The sequence below is a fragment of the Anser cygnoides genome, chromosome 1, assembly GCF_040182565.1.
Source record: "Anser cygnoides isolate HZ-2024a breed goose chromosome 1, Taihu_goose_T2T_genome, whole genome shotgun sequence".
NCBI classification, from domain to species: domain Eukaryota; kingdom Metazoa; phylum Chordata; class Aves; order Anseriformes; family Anatidae; genus Anser; species Anser cygnoides.
In genome coordinates this window covers 29,955,354-29,967,714 of record NC_089873.1, presented here as the reverse complement: position 1 = coordinate 29,967,714, position 12,361 = coordinate 29,955,354, and the positions used below count along the sequence as shown (strand labels likewise).

The following is a 12,361-nucleotide window of genomic DNA, read 5'->3' as shown; positions in this document are numbered from 1 at the left end:
AGTATTGCTCTGTAAAAATATGCATTATTATTGTCATCAAGACTCTGGTATGGCACCTATGCTGATCCTAGTTACTTTTAGAAGCAAAACCTCTAAAAAGAAAAGGACTGATACAATGTAAAACAAAGGTCAGTTAGAGTTTAAATATGCCAAAATAGGAGATGGACTTAAAATCTGGCACTTTATACAACAGATACTTTAGTTTAGCAGCATGTAGTATTTCTTACTAAATAATTCAAGACAGTCTCCTTCAGAACCCTAACCTACGTGCTAATTAGCCAGAGCAACACACTCAATTTCAACAAAAAACAACAAAAAAGACCTAATTAGTGACCATTTCCAGTGGCAAAAGATGAAGTTCTCTCATTCATCTCTGAAAAGAGACACTAGAGAGAAACAAAATGAAAGGGGAGCTTTAAAAGAAAAAATCATTTTAAAGGGTAGGCTCCTGCAGGCATTTCACTGCCTAGAGCACACTGCTCTGGTTAGCCCTTGGAACTTGTCGTTAGAAGAATGAGATGATTATTTCTCTTTAGGATAAATCTCCTCTATGCCAACAAACACAGACTAGAAGTTGAACTTTTTCTAAACTGAGGTATGCATACATTTTGACCGAAAAAGCAGTACACCAAAATCCATATATTATATTTTCAATAAAAAAGGACAAACCGAGCATGTGCATTTATTTGATTCTGGTTTGGAAAGCTCCTCCAGCAGCTCACTAGACAGTACTCTGCTATAACATGCTTTTAGCAGTTTAGTACATCAAGTTATTACACAAATGGAAAATAAGAACTAAGAAAAGGACTGAGAAAATTTGATAACAGAGCAGAAGGCCATTAAATCATAGATAAATAATGAGTAAATGGAGAAAGGTTTCTTAATGGGAATTATAGTGTGCTTTTTGTAGCTTTGTAAACCTGCTTCCATTGTTATCAGCCATATTCTCTACAATACACATTTGATTCATAAGAAAAATTCAACAGTCACAAAAAAAAACCTAGCTAAAGAGCCTTAAGACTTCAACTGAATACTTCCATTAAACATGCGTATATAATCTACCTCTTAATTAAATGGTACCAGACTCATGCGTTTTACTGTTCTAAATATCGTGGTGACATCAGCAGAATATTTTCATAATAATGATAAACCTGTTTTATTAACTTGTGCTCTGAAAATTTTAAGCGATTAGTAGTACTGATGAGGGATGCAGAAGGACAGATGTTTAATTGGCAGTAAGAACACAAGAGTGAATTCTCAATTGTCAAGTTTCAGGCAGAAATTCAAGAGAAGTACATGCCCATAGCTAAAGCCGAGTCTCATTACTGAGTTTTAAATGCCTATTATGACTTCCTTGACTAGTGAACCATTGAAGCTTACATATTCTTGCCTCAAACCTCAGTTTGCTTCTGATGTATGTATAAAGGAATGCAAATCATGTATTTACAAAGAAGAAATAGTCCCTATTAAAAAACTCCAAGTCCTGAGGATGACTTACATCCAAGAGAGTCAAGGCACTGCATGTGGACTCAGAGCTGAAACAAAGATATGAACTCCTCCCTCCAACATTTCTCAGTAACACAAAAATCTTGCTTAACTCATCTGCTTGTAAGAGTGCTTTTCCTTTAAAAAGACATTGGCTGTATAACTTCCTGCAACCAATTAAATTAAAAAAAAATCATTTATTGGAAGGAACTATAGATATTACCTCTGTCTTCTTCCTATATTTGCTTCTTCACGTACATATTGACACATTCTTTCAACCTTCCTTCCTTCTAGCACTTAAACAGGTTGAAGTATACTATCATACAATCTGCTCAAAATAAAGTCTCCACATCCCTACAATGACCTATTTCCAGTATCTCTATCTCATCAGTTGAGGCATGAACCTGGTGAAACCAGAAGCTGTACAGTGCCAGTAAAAGTCTGTGAATCCTTATTTAGGAAGTAACCAGCTCTGAAGAACATAGTGTCCTGCCGGTTATTGCTTTCTCTGTGCAGAGCTCAGCAGTCTTGTATTCAGTCATCTTCACTTCCATAAAGTAGGGTTTCATCTCTCAAAAAGAGACTGCTATGGCTGTATGCGCTTTTGAAGTTTATGTAGTAACTATCTAATCTGATGGGGCCTCTGGGATATAGCTTACTTTTATTTATATCAGAAAAAAAAAAAAAAAAAAACACATAAAAGTCTCCGGAAAAGTTTAAGGATTTTTAGAATGAGATAGGTGTTTCGAAAGCAACTGAAAGATCAGTAATTTCTCATAATTTCTTCCTCCTGCTGCTTATGGAAAATTTGTTCTTTTAAACTTACCAGGCATGATAATATTGGAAAAACCTAGCTTCCTTGTTATGGATACTCCATGGGTAAACATGGATGTATACTCTCTCCTAATCTGTTCTATGTCTCCATGAAGCAGCTGAAGAGAAACTGCCAGACCTGAAATTGAAGAGAGAAACAAGGGAAAATAAGACATTCAAACAGACTATGATCATTATTCCTTCTTCAAAACTTTGTATGTTTGCAAGTATATATGCATTCCTGATGGGTCAGACAACTGAGAGGAAGTTTAGTAATATCAAGCTATTATATTATTACTCTGTGTTATATTATTACTATATTATCGTATTATTACAAGCTATTATATCATGTTATTATATTTAGTAATATCAATAGTATTAACATATTTGGGAATGGTATCAACACACAGAAATCCAGAAGGGTGAGAAAATAACAACCCATGAAAAAGAATTAGCAAATTATTACTGATGTGTAACTGAACTACAATGACACATCAGATCAAAATTGTCTCAACAGAGATGGACAGAGACCTTAACTGGGTAAAAAAAGTTAGAGAAATGTCAATTAGGAGAAATGTCAATTGGTAATACTTGCTACCATTTAATTTTTTCATTTACTTCAATACAACACTGCCTTCATTGGTATGTAAAAAAAGGTGCAACCATGGTGCTCCCTACCCATCAGAAAAACAGGGACATCTCATTACGAAGCATCATTTCACCTTATACAAAGTAATACAATTATTCATCCAAAATTTGAAGAAAAAAACTCCAATAAACAAATCTACCATAATCAATATTTGTTACATAGGCAAAGTAATGCCATAATGACTGAAATTACATTTTTTTCAATATTCATCAGATTTAATCAATCGTGTTCTTTTCTATGTTTGCTAATAGACATGCAAAATGCAAGGGTGATATATAATCATTTCCCAACATTCATTGCTTTAGAATTTAGGAAGCATAACTTCAGCTATTATATCTGCAGTATACAAAAGAAATTGCAAACACAATACTTCATCACTGCTGAAATTAGCAAAAACAACAGGCCTGCCTTTTGGTTATTTCAAATATAATCATCAAGACAAGCGTCAGGGTGATACAGTTTGCAGAGATTAATCTGCCCTGACCTTCAGCATTACTACAGCATATTATGTGTCAACAGATCAAGGGGAAGATAAGAAGAAACTCTTCATATACACTGAACAACTGGAGATAAAGAGACAACTGATTAACTTCAGATTAAGCTTAAGTAAATAACAAACTGAACAACAAGGTCATTGGTCCTTTGGGCTTTGGAAGAAATTTCCCCTATGAGCATGTAACTGTTTAATTGAATGAATTTACTTGAAGTCTGATGGTTCTTAAATCGCAACCTGAAAGATCTGTCCTAAGTACTACTAGTCCAGCCTACTTCCTGGAAGAGATCAGAGGTTTCATTAGCATAACATCTTTTATGTTCTTCCTCTTATCTACTCTTACATTTTATTATTTTGGCAACTCCAGAGAATGTGGTGCTCTAACCAGACTTCCATTCTCTTAACATGAAAAAGAGCTCACCTACGCATCTCCAAATCAGCGCATAAACAAATATTACAAGGAAAAATGTTCAGTGAAGTCTATTCTAGTTTAAGGACTAAATTTAATAACGGACATTATTTATCTTGGTAATGGTAATGTGTTCTGTGATTAACCACTTAAAAACTTCTAGGGAGATGTGACAATTGCTATCAGTGTAGACCAGAAAACAAACCCTTGGTGGCCTGCTTATGTCTGTGGTGGTTTTACCTTGCTGGGCAGCTGAGCTCCGTCACAACCACCCTCTCACTCCCCCTCCTCAACGGAAAAGGGGATGAAAATAGAGTGAAAAGGGCTCAAGGTTGAGATAAGAACAGGGAGATCACTCACCAATTATCGTCATAGGCAAAACAGACTCAGCAAAGGGAGATTAATGAAATTTATCGCCTATTACTAACAAACTAGAGCAGCGTTCCATTTCAGTCTGAGGGATTACATATAGCCAATTCTACATACAGTAGCTACATGTTATAACTATCTACTAGATACAAAGCACAAAGTATTCATATCAATGTGTGTTGCACTGGAAAACTGAACAAAGCTAAGCAAGAGCTAAAATAAAGTAGATATAATTTATTGGTTTGTTATTAGATAAATGCTGTTACAAGTCAAAACAAATCTGCAGGCAGGCCAAGACAAGTCCAGCCAGCCAAAGCCAGAGGGGTCCTGAGGACTGTGCTGTCAGCCAAACACAAAACCTGTGGCCAGTTATGTGTGATATCGATTCCATATTTATGGTCTACAAAAATACCACTTGACAAAGAAACTAGACACTCATTGTGACTGAGGAAGCATTTATCTGAAATACAAATCATGAGGAAGAGGTATTTTGCAAAGACAGAATAATACACATTTTACAAGGGACACTTTACAAGTTTGTATCTTTATCATAAATCAAGTTACCAGACTATCAGTTTGAGTTAACTATGATCATTTAAATTATGCAGACACACCACAGAGCCATTCAGATTTTTATAACACTGCCTGCACATTCAATTGAAGTGAAGAGGAACTCGCTCAGACACGCCGCAAAACAAAGTGAAATGAGGAGGCACCGACTAGTTTAAAGAAACCACCTTCCTCACCAAAATGTAAGCAGAATTTTGTGTATCTCTGTAATGGCTAGAGAGCCACTGAACTCAATTTGCAAGAGATTATAGCTATCTCTAGGGAGGAGGAGGGAAGGGGGGAGATAAGATTACTGCTCTGAGAAAGGAAGGTTTCATCACCAGACAGTAATGAGACAGAGTCAAGGTGGAGCAGGCTTCCAATTTGGTCTGTAGCCAGTCTGGGGGAGATGGAGAAGATACTCAAAGGAAAGGAATGCAATGAAAATAATGAAGATACTCTTTTTGTATAAGGAAATAGAAAGAGAATTGATTAACTTTTCTCTTATGAAAACACGAATGCTTTTTCTGTCTTATAACAAAATTAATATCCTTTAGTTTCAATTAATTCCACTCTGATGATGTACGTCAATACCATTTTTTCTCATGTAAGTTCCTTCATTAGACTATAAAATTATCAGCCAACTCTAACGAGTTCAGCTTCAAAAAATAAAAAAAAAAATTAAAAAAAATTGAGCTTTCCTGCTGGAACAGCTGTACATGGACAAAGCAGAATAGAAAACTGTAAAATGCCACCACATGTGGCATCTGATGGTGGCTGATATGATCGTTGAAGCATTTCTGAGACCTAGAATCTCTCCAAAACTTCACAACTATACATCTTCCATTTCTAGAACATTTGGAGCTAAAATATGAAAATAAAAATGATGATCCAGTCTCTAAATGACTGGCATACTTTCCTTAATTAGGTACACAGTCTAGCTTTGTCCCCATCGAAAAAAATCCGATTACTTACCTCATGTTTAAAGTACCTCCTTCATAATTAAAACCTATTGTGTTAATTATTGTTCTTCATTTACTCCAGTTTTGAAAATATTGCTACAAAACTACATGTGCTACTGCAAACAGATCTGCTTTTACTTCTTTTGTAAATGGTAGAGATTTCTCACAGCTAACTTGTACTATAGTTCACCATGGATGATTTTTACCATTCAGATGACAGAGAATATAGAAAATTGACAAGCTGCTGAATAAGCATCCTGTATTTCTGTTAGATACGTGATTTTAGCTTAAGGCAGCTTTTATACTGCATTATTGATTTCTGCAATTAGTTATAACAAAAGGCAACTGTTCATTATACTTACACATCACTTATTTGCATTTGAGCTTCTGGAGGAGGGGAAAGCATTTACATTCAGCTTCTATCTACTGGCAACAGAGCATCCTAGATCATATTAAGAAGAAAATGCCTAGCAGCTGCTCAGGAAGCTGACAGAAAACAACAAACAAACAAACAAACAAACCCCCCCTTCCTCCCCAAAACCAAACCAAAACAGAGAGAATATTATTCAGAAATGATTGTATTTTAAGAAAGGTAATAAAATAAGGCATCTGTCCAAATAAAGCTGCCTAAGGGTGTTAACAATATTCTGAAAACATACAGGTGTTCACATTTCTCATAGTATTTAAAATGCCCAAAATGCAACTGTAAAGATAAAACCAGTAGATTTTCATATTATAATTGGTGAACAAAATCTTTTATTAGTTCATTGTGATATGGGAAAAATAATTGTATATATCTTGTGAAATTTGGTCACAGCAGAATCTGTGTAGTAAATCCCACAAATTACAGTCTGGGAACAGACAGAAAAAGAGAGGTAAATTCAATCCCTGCAGGCCTTGTTAAAGGTTGGATTGTGATTATTCTGAACGAGCAAACTCCAAACTCTTACTCTTTCCCTCAACTTTACATTCTTTTTTTTGGCTCAGTAGATAAGAATGCAAGAAAAACAGCCTTTGCAAGATTTTTACAACTTTCTTGAGGGTCACAAATTAAATGAACTCTTGTACCTAAGACTTTTGTCAGAAAGGCCATCAAGAGAGGAGGTTTTTTGCTCCCTCACACTTTTTTTTTTTTTTAAATTCACATGGAAAATAAATGCATAAATGGAAATAGCATTATATTATCACAGGAAAACTGTCTTGGAATTTCTTTACAGGGAAGATTGCAGTACCTCAAGTATTTCTTGCCAGAATCACCATAAGATGAAGGCTACAGGACCAGAAGGCTAAGTGACTGTTCTAGTCTAATCTCCTTATACAGGCAACTGCGTAATGACTATTGTAGTCTAATCTCCTTATACAGGCAACAAAGATCTCAGCAATAATTTCTCCAGTTCTTACCTGGGTAAGCCCATTAATGCCCTTTTTCTATTAACAATGCATATAGCATGCCAATTCCCATTGCTACATTATATTGTTATATTGCAAAAGCAAATCATCTTCAAAAAAATTAAAATTACACTTTAACACAGCTTTGTTAGAATACTAGGCTGTGCACAAAACAGACAATTTGACCATTTTCAGTGTATTATATTGCTTTCATTGCAAATAATATACAAAAGGTTCTAGGAAAACACCTGTTTTTTCCTTCATGAAGTGCAGCTCTGTCACGCAAACAACTTTCATGCAACTGCATGAGAAATTTAGGTACATGGCATGTTTCAAATTAAGAAACAGTCAACATTTGACTGAGACCTCTAGAAAGTGTTAAAAACTTTTAAAACCATAAAAGCCCAGGTAATGTTAGCAATGAATATGTAACTATAACCCTTAGAGGAGATATGATCTTGCATGAACATTCATTAAATTTATCACCTGAAGCTGTCTTTAGACGTATTATTCTTTCAGTATATAAAGTTAAGAAAGTCAATAATGCTATATAATAGTAATAAGCAGAGTAATTTTTTGGAAACAGCTTAGAAAAAACCTCAGTAATAAGACACAACCCAGTGCAAAGATGGAAATACAAGCCAGCTACACCCATTATGTAGACTTATCTAGGAATTTCAGGGTGCCAGATCAATCACATGCATAATTGCAGTACTGAGATGAACAGCAAGTCATTAGTTTTTTGTGTGTGTCACTGCATTGCAGAATAGCACATTTTTCATTCTTCTCTAGAAACAAGTCTTTTTGCAACATCTGAGAATACGGTTTGAATTTAACTTTATTAAAATGTTCATTTCCAGCACAGTATATAAGTCATGCTGTATGAAGGACACTTATGGATGACTACACCAAAAATCTATCTTGAACCTGACTTTTGAAGTCCTTTTGGTAAAACAAGAACCTTCAAAGACAACAACACAAGCTTGGACTCCCATGTAAATATAGAAAATTATTTCCGAGTGATTTGTGAGTCCACCATTTTTATGGATTAATATCCCCAAACTACCATAGTTAATACTACATGCTACATTAGGTTACAAACATTAAAGATTTGTTTACTCCTGAATTTGGAAAAAGGGTTTAACAGTAGATAGCTAAACAGTATCATCCATCCTGAAAAACATAACTAGAAAAGTAAGGTTCTACAAATCCTCGTCTAAAAACCTGCTTTAAACATGGCTTGTCATTCAGGGACAAATGATCCTGAGCAACAACTTATGTGCAAATGCTGTGTATTATTTAATCTTTCAGGTTTAGCATTTGTTGAGAGCAAAAAAGAATGCTTTAATTCATTGTGTACTTACAGTGAAGCACATACGACTGCTGTTCTTATTTTAAATGTATTTCAAATAGCAGCCTTCAGTGACAACTAATTCTTAAACACATCAAAATAGAATACGCATAATCTCCTTGTCACAAAATTTAACAAAAGATTAAAACTGGCAGATTAATAAATTGTCATAGAACTAAACTAATTAAACAAATGCACTTGCTGTTTAAATGTTAGTGATGTGTAGCTACAGAAAACATTTCAGAGCACTGCTGACACATCCATGCACTCTGCAGAGAACAGACAAATGCCAGAAAGCTGCTGTTCTCAGCTGTGCACAGATGCAGGGCACAGCTTGACGTGATGAATCATAAGCTCAGGAGTTGCCTAGAAGTTATGTACTTTGTTCTGTTCCTTCTTCTCTGTCAGGTTCATGTTACTAGTCCTGCCCTCATTCCTCCTCGTTTTCCACTAGCCATTATAGATTATACTCGTCTCTCCACCATGAGCCTACACCTTCTTGTTGTGGCCAGCAGCTGCTCCCAGCAGGGAATGAACACGCTGTTTCCCATCTGACATTAGACACATCGACTCACAGGAAGAAGGTTTCTTTACAACAGCTCCAAGGGGGCTAAGGTTGGACCCTTGCTGCTGGGCTACTGTCATGTAAACAGAGCTGCACTACTTCTTGTATGCAGACAATACTGTGTGTATGTTACTACAGCTCTGTTCACAGAAATATTAATTCTATAAATTATTATGCTGAGCTACCAATTCCCTGCTACACTTCATCTCTTGCAGCTTTTCATCATGCAAAGTGTGAAAAAATGATGTTCCTGATGGAGCCTCTGCAGTTTCACCACTGGAAGGTATATACTAACTCTAAAAGGTTTCCCCTCTGAATCAAGTAATTTATAAGCCAAAGCTTACCTTTGATGAAATAAGAGATGAAACAGCCAAAGTATATTGTTTTCCACCTGCTTTTTTTTTTTAAATCTCTCGGTATTTGATGGTAACCATGGAGAAAAGAGATTATTAGACTGTCAAAAAGTTGCTGAATGCAGAGAGAGAGAGAGGTGAAGGAAGACATAATGCCCCAGGGCACATACTTCTGTTTCTACCTAAATGCCTGCACTGCCATACTTGTCTCAGAGCTTGCATCCTGTGGTATGGGCTCATGCCCTGGGCTGGTTTGCCTCATGGCTTGCCTTCTCTAACCAAGTCTTCAATGACCACTGAGCTACCCTGAGTTTCAGTACCAACTGACCTTATACTTGGAAACCCAATAGTTCCCCAAAATGATGAATGTTTGCTTTATGAAACTTACTTTGGTCTGGTTGAATTAAAATAGTAGCAATGTAGTGAGATTTGCCTTTGAATGAGCAACCTTCCTGCTCTTCAAAACAGTTAGTTCCCACGAAACCAGACGCTGTTTTTCCTTTGAGCTGGGGTCAGACCACAGGACCTCCTGAGGCCCCTCCCAACCTAACTTACTGTATGATTTGATGAGTAACTTTCCCCTCTGATGACAGTTTATCCTTCCTTAGAATGGGATTCTTGGTAAACATCTGGTAACAATACGGGCTTCAAGCCCTCCACACTTCAGTCTGGGCATTAGGCAGTTGACAACTTACTAAGCACCTTTCTTTTATAACGCAGCATCACTTCAGGTATGCCTGCAGGTTTTTGCACAGCTATCATGGGAACATGTTTGCATTTATTAATGACAGTAAAACATTAATTTGAAGAATCTACCTGTGCATCTTTCTGTTTTAAAGAAAACAGAAAACATTTAAATTTGTGGCTGACAGGCTTCGGAACATCTTTTACAAATCAACCCACAACCCGGATTTGCCTGAAGAACAGCCTCCCAACTCAGATCTTGTCTCTGCTATATCTAAAATAACTTATTGTTTTTGCCTACTATGGGATACAGTATAGTAATTTTTGATTTTATTCTTTTTATGATCCAAACTGTATGTAAGAGGGCATAGAAAATTTATGTAGACTTTCCAAGAACTGTATTTTGACTCCTATGCAACAGATGAAAAATTAATACTGCTACCACGTTAAAAATCAAAAATTGGAAAGAATCATGCTCAAGCCAGAAGTGGTAAGAGAAATCCCACCATTTTCAATGCGTCTCCTCTACAGTTTAAGGCCCTCCCATCAATTAAAGCTAATGTGTAATTACCGGTGTTTTCAGTGGAGTCACAGAGCAGTTTTGGCTGCGCTACCACCATACTGCATTCAGTAAACATGCAATTAGGTTACATCACCCTTGTCTAATTCATCACAGCATTCCAAAATAATGGCACAGGAAAAGACCTTCCCACTACATTTGTTATTTTTGCGGAATCCACGCAAGAGTCCAAGGCTACAAAGCAGCTAGATATGCTCGTAATTTCTTACACCAGTAACTTAATCGCTGCAGGATTTGAAAGGATTTTCACCTCCTTTGCTGTAGCAAGTGAAAAGCATGTGTGTCCTTGTCTTATCTCTCCAAAACTACTGCATCAGGCACATGTGGCTTTTTAAGACTTGTTATAAGGGAATCTAAACTGGCATTTACACAGGAGCTTACACTTGGAAATGTCAGGAACCTAAAGTAAAAACTGGAGCCAAAATGAATGTCTTGGATCCCCTTAAAGGAAAACAAAGCAATCCAGTCTTTCTTTTCAAAGGAGGGGGAAGAAAGAAGAACTTGCAAGTACATTTAAATAATTTTTAACATGCTTTCTATAAGATAATTCATTAGGGAGAATATTCACATATAACACAAGACTTGAGGTTTAAATCTCTCGTCTATAGGATTTGCTAAGATGACATGAGTACAGATCTCATTTATGAAAATCATGCACTATTCAGCAGGTTTTAGAGCCATTTTCACTCTCCCCATGGTATAATGAATATTTTCTGATTGTATACAAAGCTGAAGAGTTGCTGCAGGGAAGTCTGAGAAGCCAAGTGATTAGCATTCTCACCTGGGACATGTGAGACAGACTGAAAATCCTTTTCCAAATCAGAGTCTAAACCAAGACATTTTCTTTCTTTTTTTGAAGAATGTTTCAACCAGTGGAGTAAAAAATCTTTACGGTAAGCCCGGTGAATATTTATATATTTCCTGAAATAGCACAAGCACAACAGCCACAGCAATAAGCTCCAGCATTTTTTAAGTCTCGTGCTCAGGCAGGTGAATCCAGACCACCTGTATCCCGAGGGAGCAAGTGTCCTGGTTGTGCCCAGCCACCTCCCGTTCTCAACTCCAAGCAGTGGCAGAAATCAAAGACACCTTTAGGTATCCACAGGAAGATCTTGCACTTGAGGAGGTTCTTTTGAGATGCTGCTGGCATTTAAGGAGGGATTACAGCAAGGACTATCACTGTTCAGCAGTGTAACTTGCTCACAGTTGTAAGTAGGTGATTTTTGCAGACAAAACTCTCCACCTTCAAATCTCAAAAGATTACTCTAGTCAGTAGACATTCTTTCCATCGTGGTGTGCAGTATTTAATAAATTGTATTTCAACTTTCAAAAGTATAAAGAATTGAGGAAAAAAAAAAGTGGCACCATAGTCATGAATACAAAGTTATGCATGACAGAAGAATCAGAAGAAAGAAATCCATGACTCTGTATATATGTGTACAATCAGAGATTCACTCACTGACTTTATTATTTCTGTATAGAACCATATAGAGCGACAAACAGATCTGGCCCTGTTCTTTTGCCCCTTGTCCTAAAATGCACTTCAAACCATTTTAAAAATCAACAGGCAGGTTCATTCACGCACAGCAATTCTGTAGGCAAATGAAGCAGCTATTATGTGATCAATAACAGTTTACAAGGCACTTTGTGCATTAGTGTCTGCTTTATTAAAGAGAAAAGCAGTCCACATCCAATACTATTTATTTACTG

The 12,361-nt window shown here is 36.4% G+C and overlaps 1 protein-coding gene across 7 annotated transcripts in view; it reads right to left on the bottom strand.

The window, feature by feature from the left end:
• DOCK4 (dedicator of cytokinesis 4) overlaps positions 1 to 12,361 on the bottom strand; it is a 252,082-nt gene that overhangs the window by 109,326 nt on the left and 130,395 nt on the right. For all 7 annotated transcript variants that reach the window (XR_010829121.1, XM_066991664.1, XM_066991646.1 and 4 more), the window contains one exon: positions 2,312 to 2,437. Coding sequence is in view for 6 of the 7 variants with exons in the window: in XM_066991664.1 (XP_066847765.1) it covers positions 2,312 to 2,437 (126 nt within the window). In the remaining variant the exon portion in view is untranslated. The remainder of the gene's footprint in view (positions 1 to 2,311; positions 2,438 to 12,361) is intronic.